The sequence below is a fragment of the Penicillium vulpinum genome, assembly GCF_028829585.1.
Source record: "Penicillium vulpinum strain IBT 29486 chromosome Unknown utg000004l_segment0_segment0, whole genome shotgun sequence".
In the NCBI taxonomy this organism is placed as follows: Eukaryota; Fungi; Ascomycota; class Eurotiomycetes; order Eurotiales; family Aspergillaceae; genus Penicillium; species Penicillium vulpinum.
In genome coordinates this window covers 1-12,241 of record NW_026643244.1, presented here as the reverse complement: position 1 = coordinate 12,241, position 12,241 = coordinate 1, and the positions used below count along the sequence as shown (strand labels likewise).

General features: G+C 45.7%; 4 protein-coding genes across 4 annotated transcripts; 1 reads left to right on the top strand and 3 right to left on the bottom strand.

The window, feature by feature from the left end:
• Positions 1 to 267: 267 nt before the first annotated feature.
• abnA (putative extracellular endo-1,5-alpha-L-arabinase) lies at positions 268 to 1,417 on the bottom strand (the record flags this gene model as incomplete). The annotated part of the gene is made up of 4 exons (XM_057256237.1): positions 268 to 403; positions 461 to 546; positions 607 to 1,083; positions 1,154 to 1,417. The coding sequence occupies 4 exons, from the start codon at positions 1,415 to 1,417 to the stop codon at positions 268 to 270; spliced, it is 963 nt and encodes a 320-aa protein (XP_057103695.1).
• A 494-nt stretch (positions 1,418 to 1,911) lies between these two features.
• N7479_008542 (transcription factor domain-containing protein) lies at positions 1,912 to 4,013 on the bottom strand (the record flags this gene model as incomplete). The annotated part of the gene is made up of 2 exons (XM_057256236.1): positions 1,912 to 3,276; positions 3,351 to 4,013. 2 exons carry the CDS (start codon positions 4,011 to 4,013, stop codon positions 1,912 to 1,914), a joined length of 2,028 nt encoding a protein of 675 aa, XP_057103694.1.
• A 1,330-nt stretch (positions 4,014 to 5,343) lies between these two features.
• On the bottom strand, positions 5,344 to 7,529 carry N7479_008541 (putative copper amine oxidase; the record flags this gene model as incomplete). Its single annotated transcript, XM_057256235.1, has 4 exons — positions 5,344 to 5,479; positions 5,544 to 6,514; positions 6,574 to 7,150; positions 7,201 to 7,529. 4 exons carry the CDS (start codon positions 7,527 to 7,529, stop codon positions 5,344 to 5,346), a joined length of 2,013 nt encoding a protein of 670 aa, XP_057103693.1.
• Positions 7,530 to 7,999: 470 nt separating this feature from the next.
• Positions 8,000 to 9,798, top strand: N7479_008540 (Amino acid/polyamine transporter I; the record flags this gene model as incomplete). The annotated part of the gene is made up of 5 exons (XM_057256234.1): positions 8,000 to 8,226; positions 8,286 to 8,362; positions 8,435 to 8,713; positions 8,772 to 8,940; positions 8,994 to 9,798. 5 exons carry the CDS (start codon positions 8,000 to 8,002, stop codon positions 9,796 to 9,798), a joined length of 1,557 nt encoding a protein of 518 aa, XP_057103692.1.
• Positions 9,799 to 12,241: the final 2,443 nt, after the last annotated feature.

Below are 12,241 nucleotides of genomic sequence, written 5' to 3'. Positions count from 1 at the left end.
ACTCCGTATATAATCATTCAGTGTTTAATTCGAATTTCGAATCATCATCTACTCTAACCGTATTAACGATAAATCAATCTTCGCCTAATGCAAAATGGTCACGCCCAGTCCCAGATCAACCAGCCCGAAGAATGCCTAGAGAGTGGAATATAGGTTTTATTGTGCATCTCCAGAGCTAAATGAGTCGGATTTGTATAAAACATAAGAGCCTTACAGTAGGTATTTTCTTGACACAAAGATACCCAAACCAAGCAAAGCCACTTCAATTCAAACGACTGGCCATCCGCTTGAGAAATCGATTTTATTCCACCCAAAGAGTTTCTGGCCATCGGAATAGCCCACAGTGGTGTCAACGTAGTGGTAGTAAAGCACTGGACCGAGGCTAGGATCAGTATACACGCCCCTTAGGAAAGTTAGCCCAATGATCAATTTCGGTCTATGAACCAATTTAAGAACTTACTGTCCACCAGGACCGTAGACTGTGCCGTGACTTTCTAGAACAACTGTGCCACCCCCGTTTGTACATGCGATGCCCGATTTATCGACCTTTGATAGCAAAACAGTTAGAGTAAGTGTCTAAGGCAGCAAAGGAATTGGGTGACAGACAAATCCGCTAGTAGGTGAGGTCGATCGGCAGACCTTGATCTTGTATTCTGCTCCGCTGGTGGGGCGAGATGTGTCGTAGCCACAACAGATGCCGGAAGAGTAAAAGAGGTAGTAGTAGCTTCCATACTGGTACATATAGACCCCTTCCACAGCGTGGGTTCCAGAGGGGTCATAAGCTAGATTGTGGGACGATGATGCGACTTTAGTGGCATCCGAGCTCATTGGGGCCTGGTAGATATCGTGCCAGAAGGAGCCGAAATTCATATAGTAAGTACCGCCATCCTTGAATAGATTGCCATCAATGGCATTGTACGCACTGGCAGATGATGAGGCAATACCAGTCGTTCCATGGTCAGTCCAGGAGCCCGGCTCCATGGTTGCAGATGTGGCTAGTCCAAGGGCTGAGTTCTGTGAACCAAACGTCGATACAGAGTAATAAACATAGTAAAGGCCGTTCACAAGATGGACATCTGGGGCCTAACGTGGAAGTTAATACTGAATAGGTTCATTTCTTGCGGGCAAGCTTCGATAAAAGGATCGTACTTACCCATAGGTCATCGCTTCCAGCGAGATCAATAGAAGATCCACTAGGCAACATAGACCCAATAGTAGTCCATGGGCCGTCGATAGATGAAGAGCTCGCATAAGAAATCTTGTTGCCAGTGGAAAATCGGAAATAACGTTTGTCTGATGATCTTTGTATTAAAGTTGGGTCATGCACAACGCAGGCCCCTGAACAACTGCCGGGGTTTGCATATCCATGCACGAGGGCTGCAAACAGCACCGGTTTGACAATATTACCAAAATGCATCGAAGATGACTTGTATGTTGAACGAAGAGCGATCAATCTTCATCAGTGGGCTCCCATAAATATTTGTATACATTATTTCTCGGGGTAACGCATGAATCATTGGTGGAAATTCGAACGTTTTTCTTAACAGGACACGGAGGAAGGTCTTGTGCAGCGAGCATATCCGATACTCTGGATAAAACACAGAAGAGAGGGGGGAAGAAACCAGTGTTCTGACGATCAATGTCTAAAACAAGGGGCAAAAAACCCCTTCAGGAAATGAGCTAGTGGGAATTAGAGCACCGACTGGTGGGAATTGCCAGAACCTAGTATATGCGCCACCATGCAACCAAAGCACGCCAAGTTCCCGAGAATCCCAAATTGGCACAGTAGTGATTTTATCAATCGGACAAAACGGAGTGCAAATGCAACAATTTTAACTGAGCTGTAGTCGCTTACCGTCCAAGTTGTAGTTTGGTTTCTTGAATCGCTATACATAACAGATCCACGGATATTTACAGCAAACCAGCCATGACTCGTGTCAACGCCTCATCCTCGGCATGGAAGGCGTCCAGCGCATTGGGTGATCGTGGGTCACCCGGAGGGGCCAACCCCACATCTGCTCCGGTGGCACCGTCCGAACCAGCTCGAGGGTCAAAATATAACCCCCCTGCAATTTCAAAAAAGCTGCTCAAGTCTTCACAGACATTGGATTCAGGACCAACTACTGTACCAGGTGACAATGGCCAGAAAGCATTAGATGAGAGCTGAGGAGTAGTCGCCTCGGATGTTTGATGGAGGCTGGGAGTATAATGTGCAACAGCAGAGTCTGTTGTGGATGATACCGGTGTTGTATCCCATATGCCGCGCGATGAGCTCAACTTATATTGGGATGTAGTATGTGAATGAAGGCCAGATGTGTCTTTCTCATCCTTGGAATATGTCTCTGGGGGATGAGCTCGATGAATAGATGATTGTCGGCCAGTTTCACTATCCCACCTAAGGTTCAATTGAATCCGTTTCAAACTGTGAAGAACCTTTTGCAATCTCCGAGAAGTACGGGCACGGGTTGCCGAGCGGCGAACCATGTCCACGGCAGTATAGAATTCGGGCCGGCAGGCGTGGCTGAAGCGCGCCGGGGCATGTAAAACGGCCAGGAAGAGGGCGGCGAGGGCTGATAAGAGAAAATAGTTGAATGGTTCTGGGCGCTGGAAGTATATACTTGAGACCCGGCTGAAATAGTCTAGCATATGAACGGTGCTCTTCGCCGTTTCTACGGCCGTCGACGCACCAGTCACATTGTCCGCTATCCGCTCATCGCTGAGCAAGTTCTGTCGATACACAAGAATTCGAAGCTGGTTTGCCTGTAAAGCAAGCAGAACCTGAAGCATCATTGCTCGATCGGTGTGCTCTGATCCAGCGGGGGAGCGCCAAGTTGGATCAAAACGCAATTCGTGCGGAATGGAATGGATCCATTGTTGAACCTGAGCGTCCAAATAAGCGCAACCATCTGAGGTGGCCGCTTGTGACCGGTTGGGCCATCCGACGACCAGGCCCCAGATCTTTGTGCTCAGGCGTGCGTGAGAAATCATACAAGTCAGGTATGGGGTAGAATGGCCCGGCTCAGGTAAGTTGGTGTCAATATCAGAATCTTGAATGGCAAAAGGCAAACCCGTGCCAAAGGCGCACTTGCGATCTAACACATAGATGCACCAGAAAAGTCGGCTAGCCCATGTCCATTCCAATTCGCCCGGGAAAACGCCTCCTGTCTTTTGCCAGGTCTCTTGACGATGAAGACCTAGCTCTGTACTCCCTCGAATCGCCATACCAATCAAACGCCCGGCGATGACTTCATCGTCGCGATAAGAGTGAAAAATTGACTACCACAGTTAGTACGCTTTCTTTTAGGTTGGATCACCATAGAACAGCATAAGGAAGGATTTAGGATACACACCAACAGGGTCAGAATGAGAATTTCTTTCATATCAACATCAGCAATTTTTAACCTACTGGCAAATCGATCCTCCACACTGTCAGCCAGCTGGGCAGCACGCTCACTGCGACCGTGGGATTCTACTAGTAGAGCGGTCGCTAACAGGATTTTCAGCACCTGGACATCGCGCGCAGAGAACCAATCCTGGTCCGAGGCTGTTTGCGTTGACAATACAGATGAAGATGTAGTGACTGAATCGTAAGAGCGATAGAACTCGAGCACATATGCTCGCACTCCATCCAAGTCGACACAGGGGTACATCACACCGACTGTATCTTCATAGACCTGCACTAATCGCAAGGTTTCATCTGCGCCCAGGCTTCTCAAAGGATGCCCAATATGAGAATTTTTGCCTCTATCCGACGGCGCAGGACTGGGGGTAGCCGTTGATAGGTCAAGTTCCTCACCGCGATCATCAATTGTGGCACAGTCGCCAGCTTGAGGGGATAAGGACCTTTGAGAGCGAGTGAGGCCAAACTCCGCACTCGTAGGTCCGACGTACGTAGGAGATTTAGGAGCATTTAGGATACGGTGCAGGCTCCCCGTGGGTGGAGTCGACGGATTAGAGACTGAAGCAGGACCCGGGGATTCAAGCTCACGGACGCGGGCGGAAAGGGTCCGCATTTCCCGCCGCAGAGTCTCCAATTGCCTGTCAACAGCTTCGAATCGGAGATTCGCTCTAGATAAAATTAGTATAATGCCTCTTTTGGCCAATAAAAAGAATGATGACTGGACATGATTGGGAACTCAAGAGAAGACATGCCTTGCATCGTTGAGGTCAGTCTCTTGGATCGACGTGCTGGGAGGGCGATGGGTGTAGACACAAAGTATCTGATCACGAGAACATCTCACACAGATCAAGCCACCACTACATTTCAGCTTGCGTCGTTTGCATTCATTGCTGGGATTGTCAGCATCAGACTGTAACAGTAGAAAACTTCTCGAGAATAAGCAGACGCACCAAGCAACTTGGGTATATTTAGCTCGTTTTCTCCGTTGAGACGAATCATCATCCCGTGAAGACCTTGGAGATACGGGAATCATGGTATCGATAAACCAATTCTCGAGGGTGTCACCCAAGCAAGGGGGTTGGAAAGGAAGTAATCTAATCTCGGAACTCGGAAAGATAAACTAATACCCGTTCCGCTTTCGGAGGTGACAGACAGGCTTGGAATATACATATGTATGTATATATGAGTGAGCTCATGGATGTATAAAAAATTATTTAGTCGCATATGCAACCCCTGCCCCTAACGACGTATATGTAAATGTTTGAATACTTGGGGCGTTATATAAACACACTCCGAGGTGTTTGTGGATGTTCTTTTTAGACATCTTTTCAACGGGTACAACGAAGCTAGTAAAAAATATAAACCGGCACCACTAGACTAGGGATTTGAACATTGTTGATCATTTATTCAAGTTTTTTAAAAAATGATATAGTAATACCTGATTGGTTTGATTTCATCCCCTAGTATCTTCGAGAATCCTTTTTCTTTTTCCGCTGGAATTATGCGGGGCAAAAGCTACATAGATGTCGTATCTACGGAGTACCTACATATGTAGGGTGTATACATGGTATATATGTATTGTAGTGCGGAGCTATGTCCTCTACTAGGTGTCGATTTGGCCTTTCTTTCTTTAGTTAGTTACCTAGTTAACTGTTCCGTAGTTTTATCATGTGATCGTTGAAGTATCCCAACATGGATAAAGGATTTAGGGAGTAGATAGACACAGATTGATAATACACACTCCTGCATCTCTCTCAATTGACTCCTTGGGCAGTACGCCTAGGTTACTTTCGTATGCAAGTTGGGTATGAAGCTGAACTGCAAGTGCTGAATCGACTCGTGTGCCTGAGAGCACACAGCCTTGAGCGTTCCCCTCTTCAATATATATTCCTAATACTATGACGATGCTATGATAAAATGCTTATTTTTATTCCTTTTTCCCATCAAATGTGCGACTTCCGACAGCATTCCGAGTCAGCTAAGCGCGATGATATATTCTTGTTCGAGGGCACATCAAGTGACGGGTTGGCAACAAAAAAGTCTGCAGGCCGGATCATAAGTTGGAAGATTTCGACGGGCCTATTAAGATGAGTCAGTACAACATAAAGAAGAAAGAAAAGGAAAAGAATAAGAGATAACATACATCACGGGCCAATCTTCTACACGAGGATTGTGGGTGATACCAAAAGAGTTCCAAACCACCACGTCAGTGTCCACAACAGAGTCACCCCGAAGAACAGCATCTGAGACACCTTCAACTTCAGTTTGACTCTGTAGAGTATAACGACCTCCAGCATAGAGCTCACCATCGCGATATTTCGTGACCCAGACATGGTGTTGAGCAAATTGAGCCCGGCGCGCCTGCACCGATGCAGGATCGGCTAGTAGATGTTGTGTGGCCAGTGGAATGAATTTATACCCTACAGGATTTCCACTGATAGGATTCTTGATGTGAGGATTGATCATCTTGATGGTCCGATTTAGCTGCGGAGCGGCATCGATCCAACATGCACGCTCAACGGTCTGCTTGGTGACTTCATAGAAGTTCCCGTTTGGGTTGGTGACCGCATTCATTGGCACTGGATGGGATTCCTCCACCAAAACAGAGTTATTGGGGCCGTCAATAGCTGGATCAATTCGGATATTGAAAATATGCTGGTGGTTCTGAGCGAGAACGCCACCGCTCACCACGTTCCCGTACTCGCTGACCTTACCAGCATCGATATTGACCACGTTCAAGATACCGGTTGCGCGTGCTTCAACTGTGATTCCACCTGACTGATCGAATTTATAGGCGAAGATATATTCATAGTTGGCCAGTGTGATGATAAACTGGACCACGAGCTCCCGGTTCCGCGTGACGACAGCGCGACCGGTCCGCCAGTTGGAATGCTTCCAGCCAATTCCGTTGTCCTGTTCATGAAGACAAATCGCATTTGGAAGAGTCTGAGCGGTACCGTCTGCTTGGGTGACAATGGCATCGAAATATTTGATGACTCCGAGACAGTCGCATCCGAGCGAGAGGTTGTTCGCCATGTTCCCGCCACCCCCGTCGCCAAAGTCAAAGGCCTGTTTTCGATGGAAAGGGGGCCGCGGGTCAGCGTAAGGGACAGTCTAAACAAACAAACCACAATTAGTTTACAGCCATATGTTTAGGATAACATCTCATTTACCATTTCGCTGATCGCCAGCCGGTGCATCACACTACGGCCATCATACGAAACATCGTGAATCGTCGCTCCCTCTCGCGGATTAAATGCAACACGGAACCGCCACTTCTGCCATTCAACTAGGGACTCATTCGTGACTCGGAAGGACGGACCCTCAGGTTGGACCACATTCAGTGGTTTGAGATCCTTACGAGTCCCCTCGGGCATGAGCTCTGGGACGTATTCGGAGGGCTTGCAGTGACCAATGATATCCCGCTTGAAAGTCTGTTCAAATAGGCCGTCGCCTTTGCCGCCTGTGGCGGGTCGATCTACTCGGATGATCTCTTGGGTGTGAGCGTCCATCACCGGGATAATGGGCAAGGGGAATGAATAGAAATTGGAGTCTTCATTCCCAGAACGTTTATCCTGGGCGAAACAAAGCCCCTGGAAAAAACGACGATTTTCATCCGTGTGATCCAAGCCACCATACGGCCATGGTTCAATGACGACCTCGAAACCTTCAGGAAGATCGAATTCCGATAGTGCTTTCTGGAACAATGATGATTTCATACATTTATCGACGAGAACATCAAATTCGCTCCTGGTCAATTGTTAGGAAACTTCAGATGTTCAAGTTTCATTTCTTCTCACAGAGTCAAACTGGCATGATATTCCTTCCCTACCACCGTATGCTTTACTCGCGACTGTGAAACCAAATCGATCACAGATTCGTGAAACTGAGGAATGCGGTCCGCTCCGATCACGTCGTATTGGCATAGAGCTAGACGTGGGGGCCGTGGGGTAGTTGGGCTCAAGCGACCGGCATGTTCGAACGCTAGAAATTCCTGAAGCTGAGCTTTGGGTGGTTCTTGTAGGAATATCTCCCGAAAGTCGATCACGACATTTGGATGAACAGATTTGACCACATCGCGGGCCAAATTTGTCTCTTCGATTGAGAGAATACTGAGTGGGTGAGACATGACAGGAATCAAGTTATGGCTTTGGCTCTCCCGGTGACATCCCGGTCGGGAGGTTAACTTATACACGCTCGGAACCTCGGAATGCTCGGAATGATCCCGGGAGGTTCCTGGGGGCAACGGTGGAGATCCGGAAATGGTTCCGTGATGATAGACAAAGATAGACAGAAAATTCACAAAACTGCGGGGGAAAATACCAAGAAATGATATCTCTGCTTGAGAGCATAGGCAATGCGACCGTTTTTTCCCTTTCCTTCTGTATAAATATGTACATGTGTACATATGTGGTCCATAGGATGTGCAGATCATGGCCGTATTGGAGTATTACCTTTATGGCCATATCTTGTCATAACCCCTCTCTATAGCCCTGTGAAAGGTACATATAGACCTCGGAAGAATGTTATGTCTCTTCCTGAACTTATACCAAAATATTCATATTTTCTATCACCTACAATTCACGAGTAGTGTGGAGTATGGATCCCATATCAAACCAAGAAAATAAAGCGCCTGCTCCAGAGAAGCTTATCAGCGATGAAGCCCAACTGGCAGCTCTCGGCCATATTCAAGAGCTCCGTCGCGATTTCTCCCTATGGTCAATTATTTGTCTTCAAATCTCTCTGATGGCCACCTGGGAGGCGTTATCCTCGGTTGTTGCTACAGCTCTTACAAACGGCGGAGCGCCATGTTTGTTGTATAACTAGTGAGTTCTTACCCAACGATACTCTCATATTGGAAGGCTGATTGTGTGACCAAACCTAGCATCATTACCTTGATTGGTACAACGTTCATCGTCCTTTCGTTGAGCGAAATTGCTTCTCTCTATCCTACTGCTGGCGGTACGATCAACTACTCTACTTCATATACCTATCCTGATACTCCATTCTCACACAATTAATTACATTCAACAGGCCAATACCATTGGGTCCATTGTCTCACACCAAAATCGTATCAAGCCACCGCATCTTGGTTTACTGGTTGGATTTCAATCGGTGGACAGGTGGTGTTTTCCGCATCCGCAGCTTTCGCGGCGGGCTTACAGCTACAGGCACTCATCACATTAAACCACCCCGACGCTTATATCCCAACTAGATGGCAAGGGATGCTCTTCTACTGGTTCGTATTAGCTTACTCGACAGCCGTGAATATTTGGGGTTCTAAGATCTTGCCTCACACCAATAGAATAGCCGGTAAGACAGAAAACTCCCAGACCATTGGTGAATAAATCAAATTCTGAATCACGAACAGGTGTATTGCATGTCATTGGGTTTCTTGTGATAGTAACTATCTTGGGAGCAATGTCCGAGAAGCACTCTGCAAGTTACGTCTTCGTCGAATTCTCCAACAGTAGTGGATGGGACAATGATGGGGTCTCCTGGTTGGTAGGACTGCTGAGCACTGTATATCCTTTCCTCGGGTACGATTGTTAAATATACTTTCAGCGGGTCGAAAGCTGACTGTCCATTCTAGATATGATGCAGCTTGCCATTTAAGCGAAGAAATGCCAAACCCGTCCCGTAATGTTCCACTGGCGATGGTAGGCAGCGTCATTATCAACGGAGTGATTGGCCTGGTGTATGCAATTGTCCTACTTTTCTCCCTAGGAGATCTAGAATCCCTACTTCAGTCGAAGACGGGATTTCCCTTCATTCAGCTCTTTTTAAACATCACGGGGTCCCCGGCTGGTTCCTCCGTCCTAGTCCTATGCATCACCTTGACCGCAATGGCCGCCAATGCTGCATGTGTGACATCTACTAGCCGTACGGCCTGGGCATTTGCACGGGACAGTGGCTTGCCAGCGTCAGGATTCTTCGCAGAAGTGAGCCCCGCCCTGAAAGTTCCGGTGCGCATGATTCTGGTGGTTGGCTTTCTCCAAATGTTGCTTGGATTGATCTATCTTGGTAGTTCAACAGCCTTCAATGCAGTGCTATCGATGGCCATTTTGGGAATGTACGCCTCGTATCTTTCACCGATTGTGTTCATGTTGATATATGGCCGACGAAACCCAGCACCGAGTGTGCGTGGACTTGGCTCTGGATCATTCAACCTAGGGCCACGATGGGGCCCCGTGGTGAATATAACTGCCATCATTTGGCTCATCATAGCCATGGCTTTCAGCGCGTTCCCAACGGTAGAGCCCGTTACACCGGAAAATATGAATTATTGTATCGTGGTGACGACGGGATGGATGCTAATAGGAGGGATTTATTATTATCTGCTGGGAGGAAAGAAGCGATTTACGGGTCCAGTGATAGAGTTGGTAGAGGGCCTATGATTACATACTGACTCTTGGAAGTGGGCCTCAGAGCATTGAATATAACCAGTTGGAGATTGAGGGTTTCTATAACATCGTCTCAATGTGGAATAGTATCATACACATAATTTACTCCCCTCAGATACCGTAGTCGATACAATAGCACTATGTATGCTGTACATCGTATTGCCAGTCTCTTCTCTTTGCTCACTGATAATTTTGTACCTCATTTCTCTCTTTATCCTTCATTTTCTCCTTCTCTTGTCCTTTCATTCCACAGTGCCCAACTCAGTATCAGTTCGAAAGTACAAAATGAGTATAATAGGAAGGCCAACCTTTTATTGCCATTTTCGAGTATATTATTCACCACACCACACACAATCTCAAGATTAGACATCGGAGACTAACTCTATCCCATGGGGGTGGTTGCAGTCTAGTAGACTGGAATTAGGACTTTGTCTTAACTATGGTGGGAAAAAGTAGGGCTATAAGTAGACTGGAATACTTTTCGTGAGTAGACTAGAAAAGCTTCTTATACGAGGACGAAGCTCAAAATTTGTAAAGTTCTATTCTATACTGTAAAGATTATAGTCCCCAAATTTTAGAATAATTGATCAAGTTAAAAAGTATCAGCGGATACAATAGAATCAGATATATCTATTGGTGCGGTGATCCTGCTACACAGTAGATATTGATAATAATTGATTGATTCCTTAAGACTAACTAGAATCGAGAATGCTAACTATTTCGATATTCGAGTCTGGGCTGGAACGGCCATATAACCTGAGATTCTGTAAGGATCGCATGGTTTCTATTGGATAGTACTAGCTAGCGAATAACGTATTTCACATGCGAGTGGCGCACATAAGCGAGCGGCGCAGTTCAAAACACATAATAAATGCGATATATTCTACATTTATACTTCAACAACCATATTATTATTTTAGCTCCTTATTTGTCGATAGCTATCGATAATACTTATTAGCACCATATATCAATTTTAAAGATATTGGATAAGTATATTATTATCATTTCAAAAATTACCGAAAATTACGTTACTAAAAACTAGAAATATATATATCTCAATCATAAAGTTAGAAACTTCCTTCAAATCCCGTAAAGAGACTAGATATCACGTAGAAAGTATGAGGCTATAAGGAGAAATCCTTATAGACCATAGTGGTTGAAAAATCAAGTTGTGATTTATCGCATTTACTATATGTTTTGAACTGCGCCGCTCGCTTGTGTGCGCCACTCGCATGTGAAATACGTTATATCTCATCTAATTATATAAGCCAATATTAGACTGCGGCACGATCCACAATATCCGCGGATATCCACAATCCATATCCGCAAACTGCGGATATGGATATGGATCTCATGTCCATTGGATATTTGCGGATATCCAATGGATATCAAACAATATAAATATACCTAGACTCGTGACCTCGAGGGGTGTGTATTAATTTTATGTTTTCCTCTGTATTTTTCGTGTAATAGTATGTTATATCAAATAATCAAAATCTGGATCTTTTGGGGGTTGTATAAATTTAAATCTTCTTATTCATTTATATATACTATTTATAGATCTAACTGTAAAGGGCTACGGTCGAATTGAGTCAATTAAACGGCGCCTGTATACTGTTTAGCTAAAGTTTAGGAGTTTTACTATATAGGAACTCCACGATAGTGTTATATTTTCTTAAAGTTATAGGGTGGTAAGCGCCGGTAGTTCCTAGGCCCCAGCGCCTATTCTCTGACCTCGGTTAGAAATCCTCTTATAGTAGGGGTCTCTCTCTCTCTTATAACCGTGTTTAGAAACTTAGGCTAGGGGGAGACTAGCAGCGTACACAGGTAAAGCCCGAGCTCTAATACTGGCACTATCCTATTATACTAACTGGAAGCTATCTAGTAGCCTTAGCTGTTTTCGAATCCGCCCTAAACGGCCTAGTATACTCCTATCCACCGGTATCTCTGGAAGCTTATTATCCTCTTTAACAGCGTCGTATAGTTGTTTTTGGGGTTATTTTCCTTTTACCCGTCTACGTCGCTCGGCACTATTATTATCCGAGTTATTACCGCCGCTCTTAGTGTGCTGGGTAGCCTCGAGTCTAGTCTCTTAATCCTCCTCCTCGTTATTACTGATAGGCTCTAAGACCTTAAGCTATAGTAATAATCTCCGGGTTTAATCTAGCAAAGCAGCTTTACCTTAGGATAGATACTCTTTGATAATCTCTAGCTCCTTATATCGAAGATCAAAGTTAGTAGTAAACTGATATATAGACTGCGACATCGCCCGTCCATAGGCACTAGAAAGTGTCCACGGCCCGTGGGCCTTTCGAAATTTGACGCCCATCGCCCACCGTTATAGGTTTAGGTTTAGGTTTAGGGTTTAGGTTTAGGGTTTAGGGTTTAGGGTTTAGGTTTAGGGTTTAGGGTTTAGGGTTTAGGGTTTAGGGTTTAG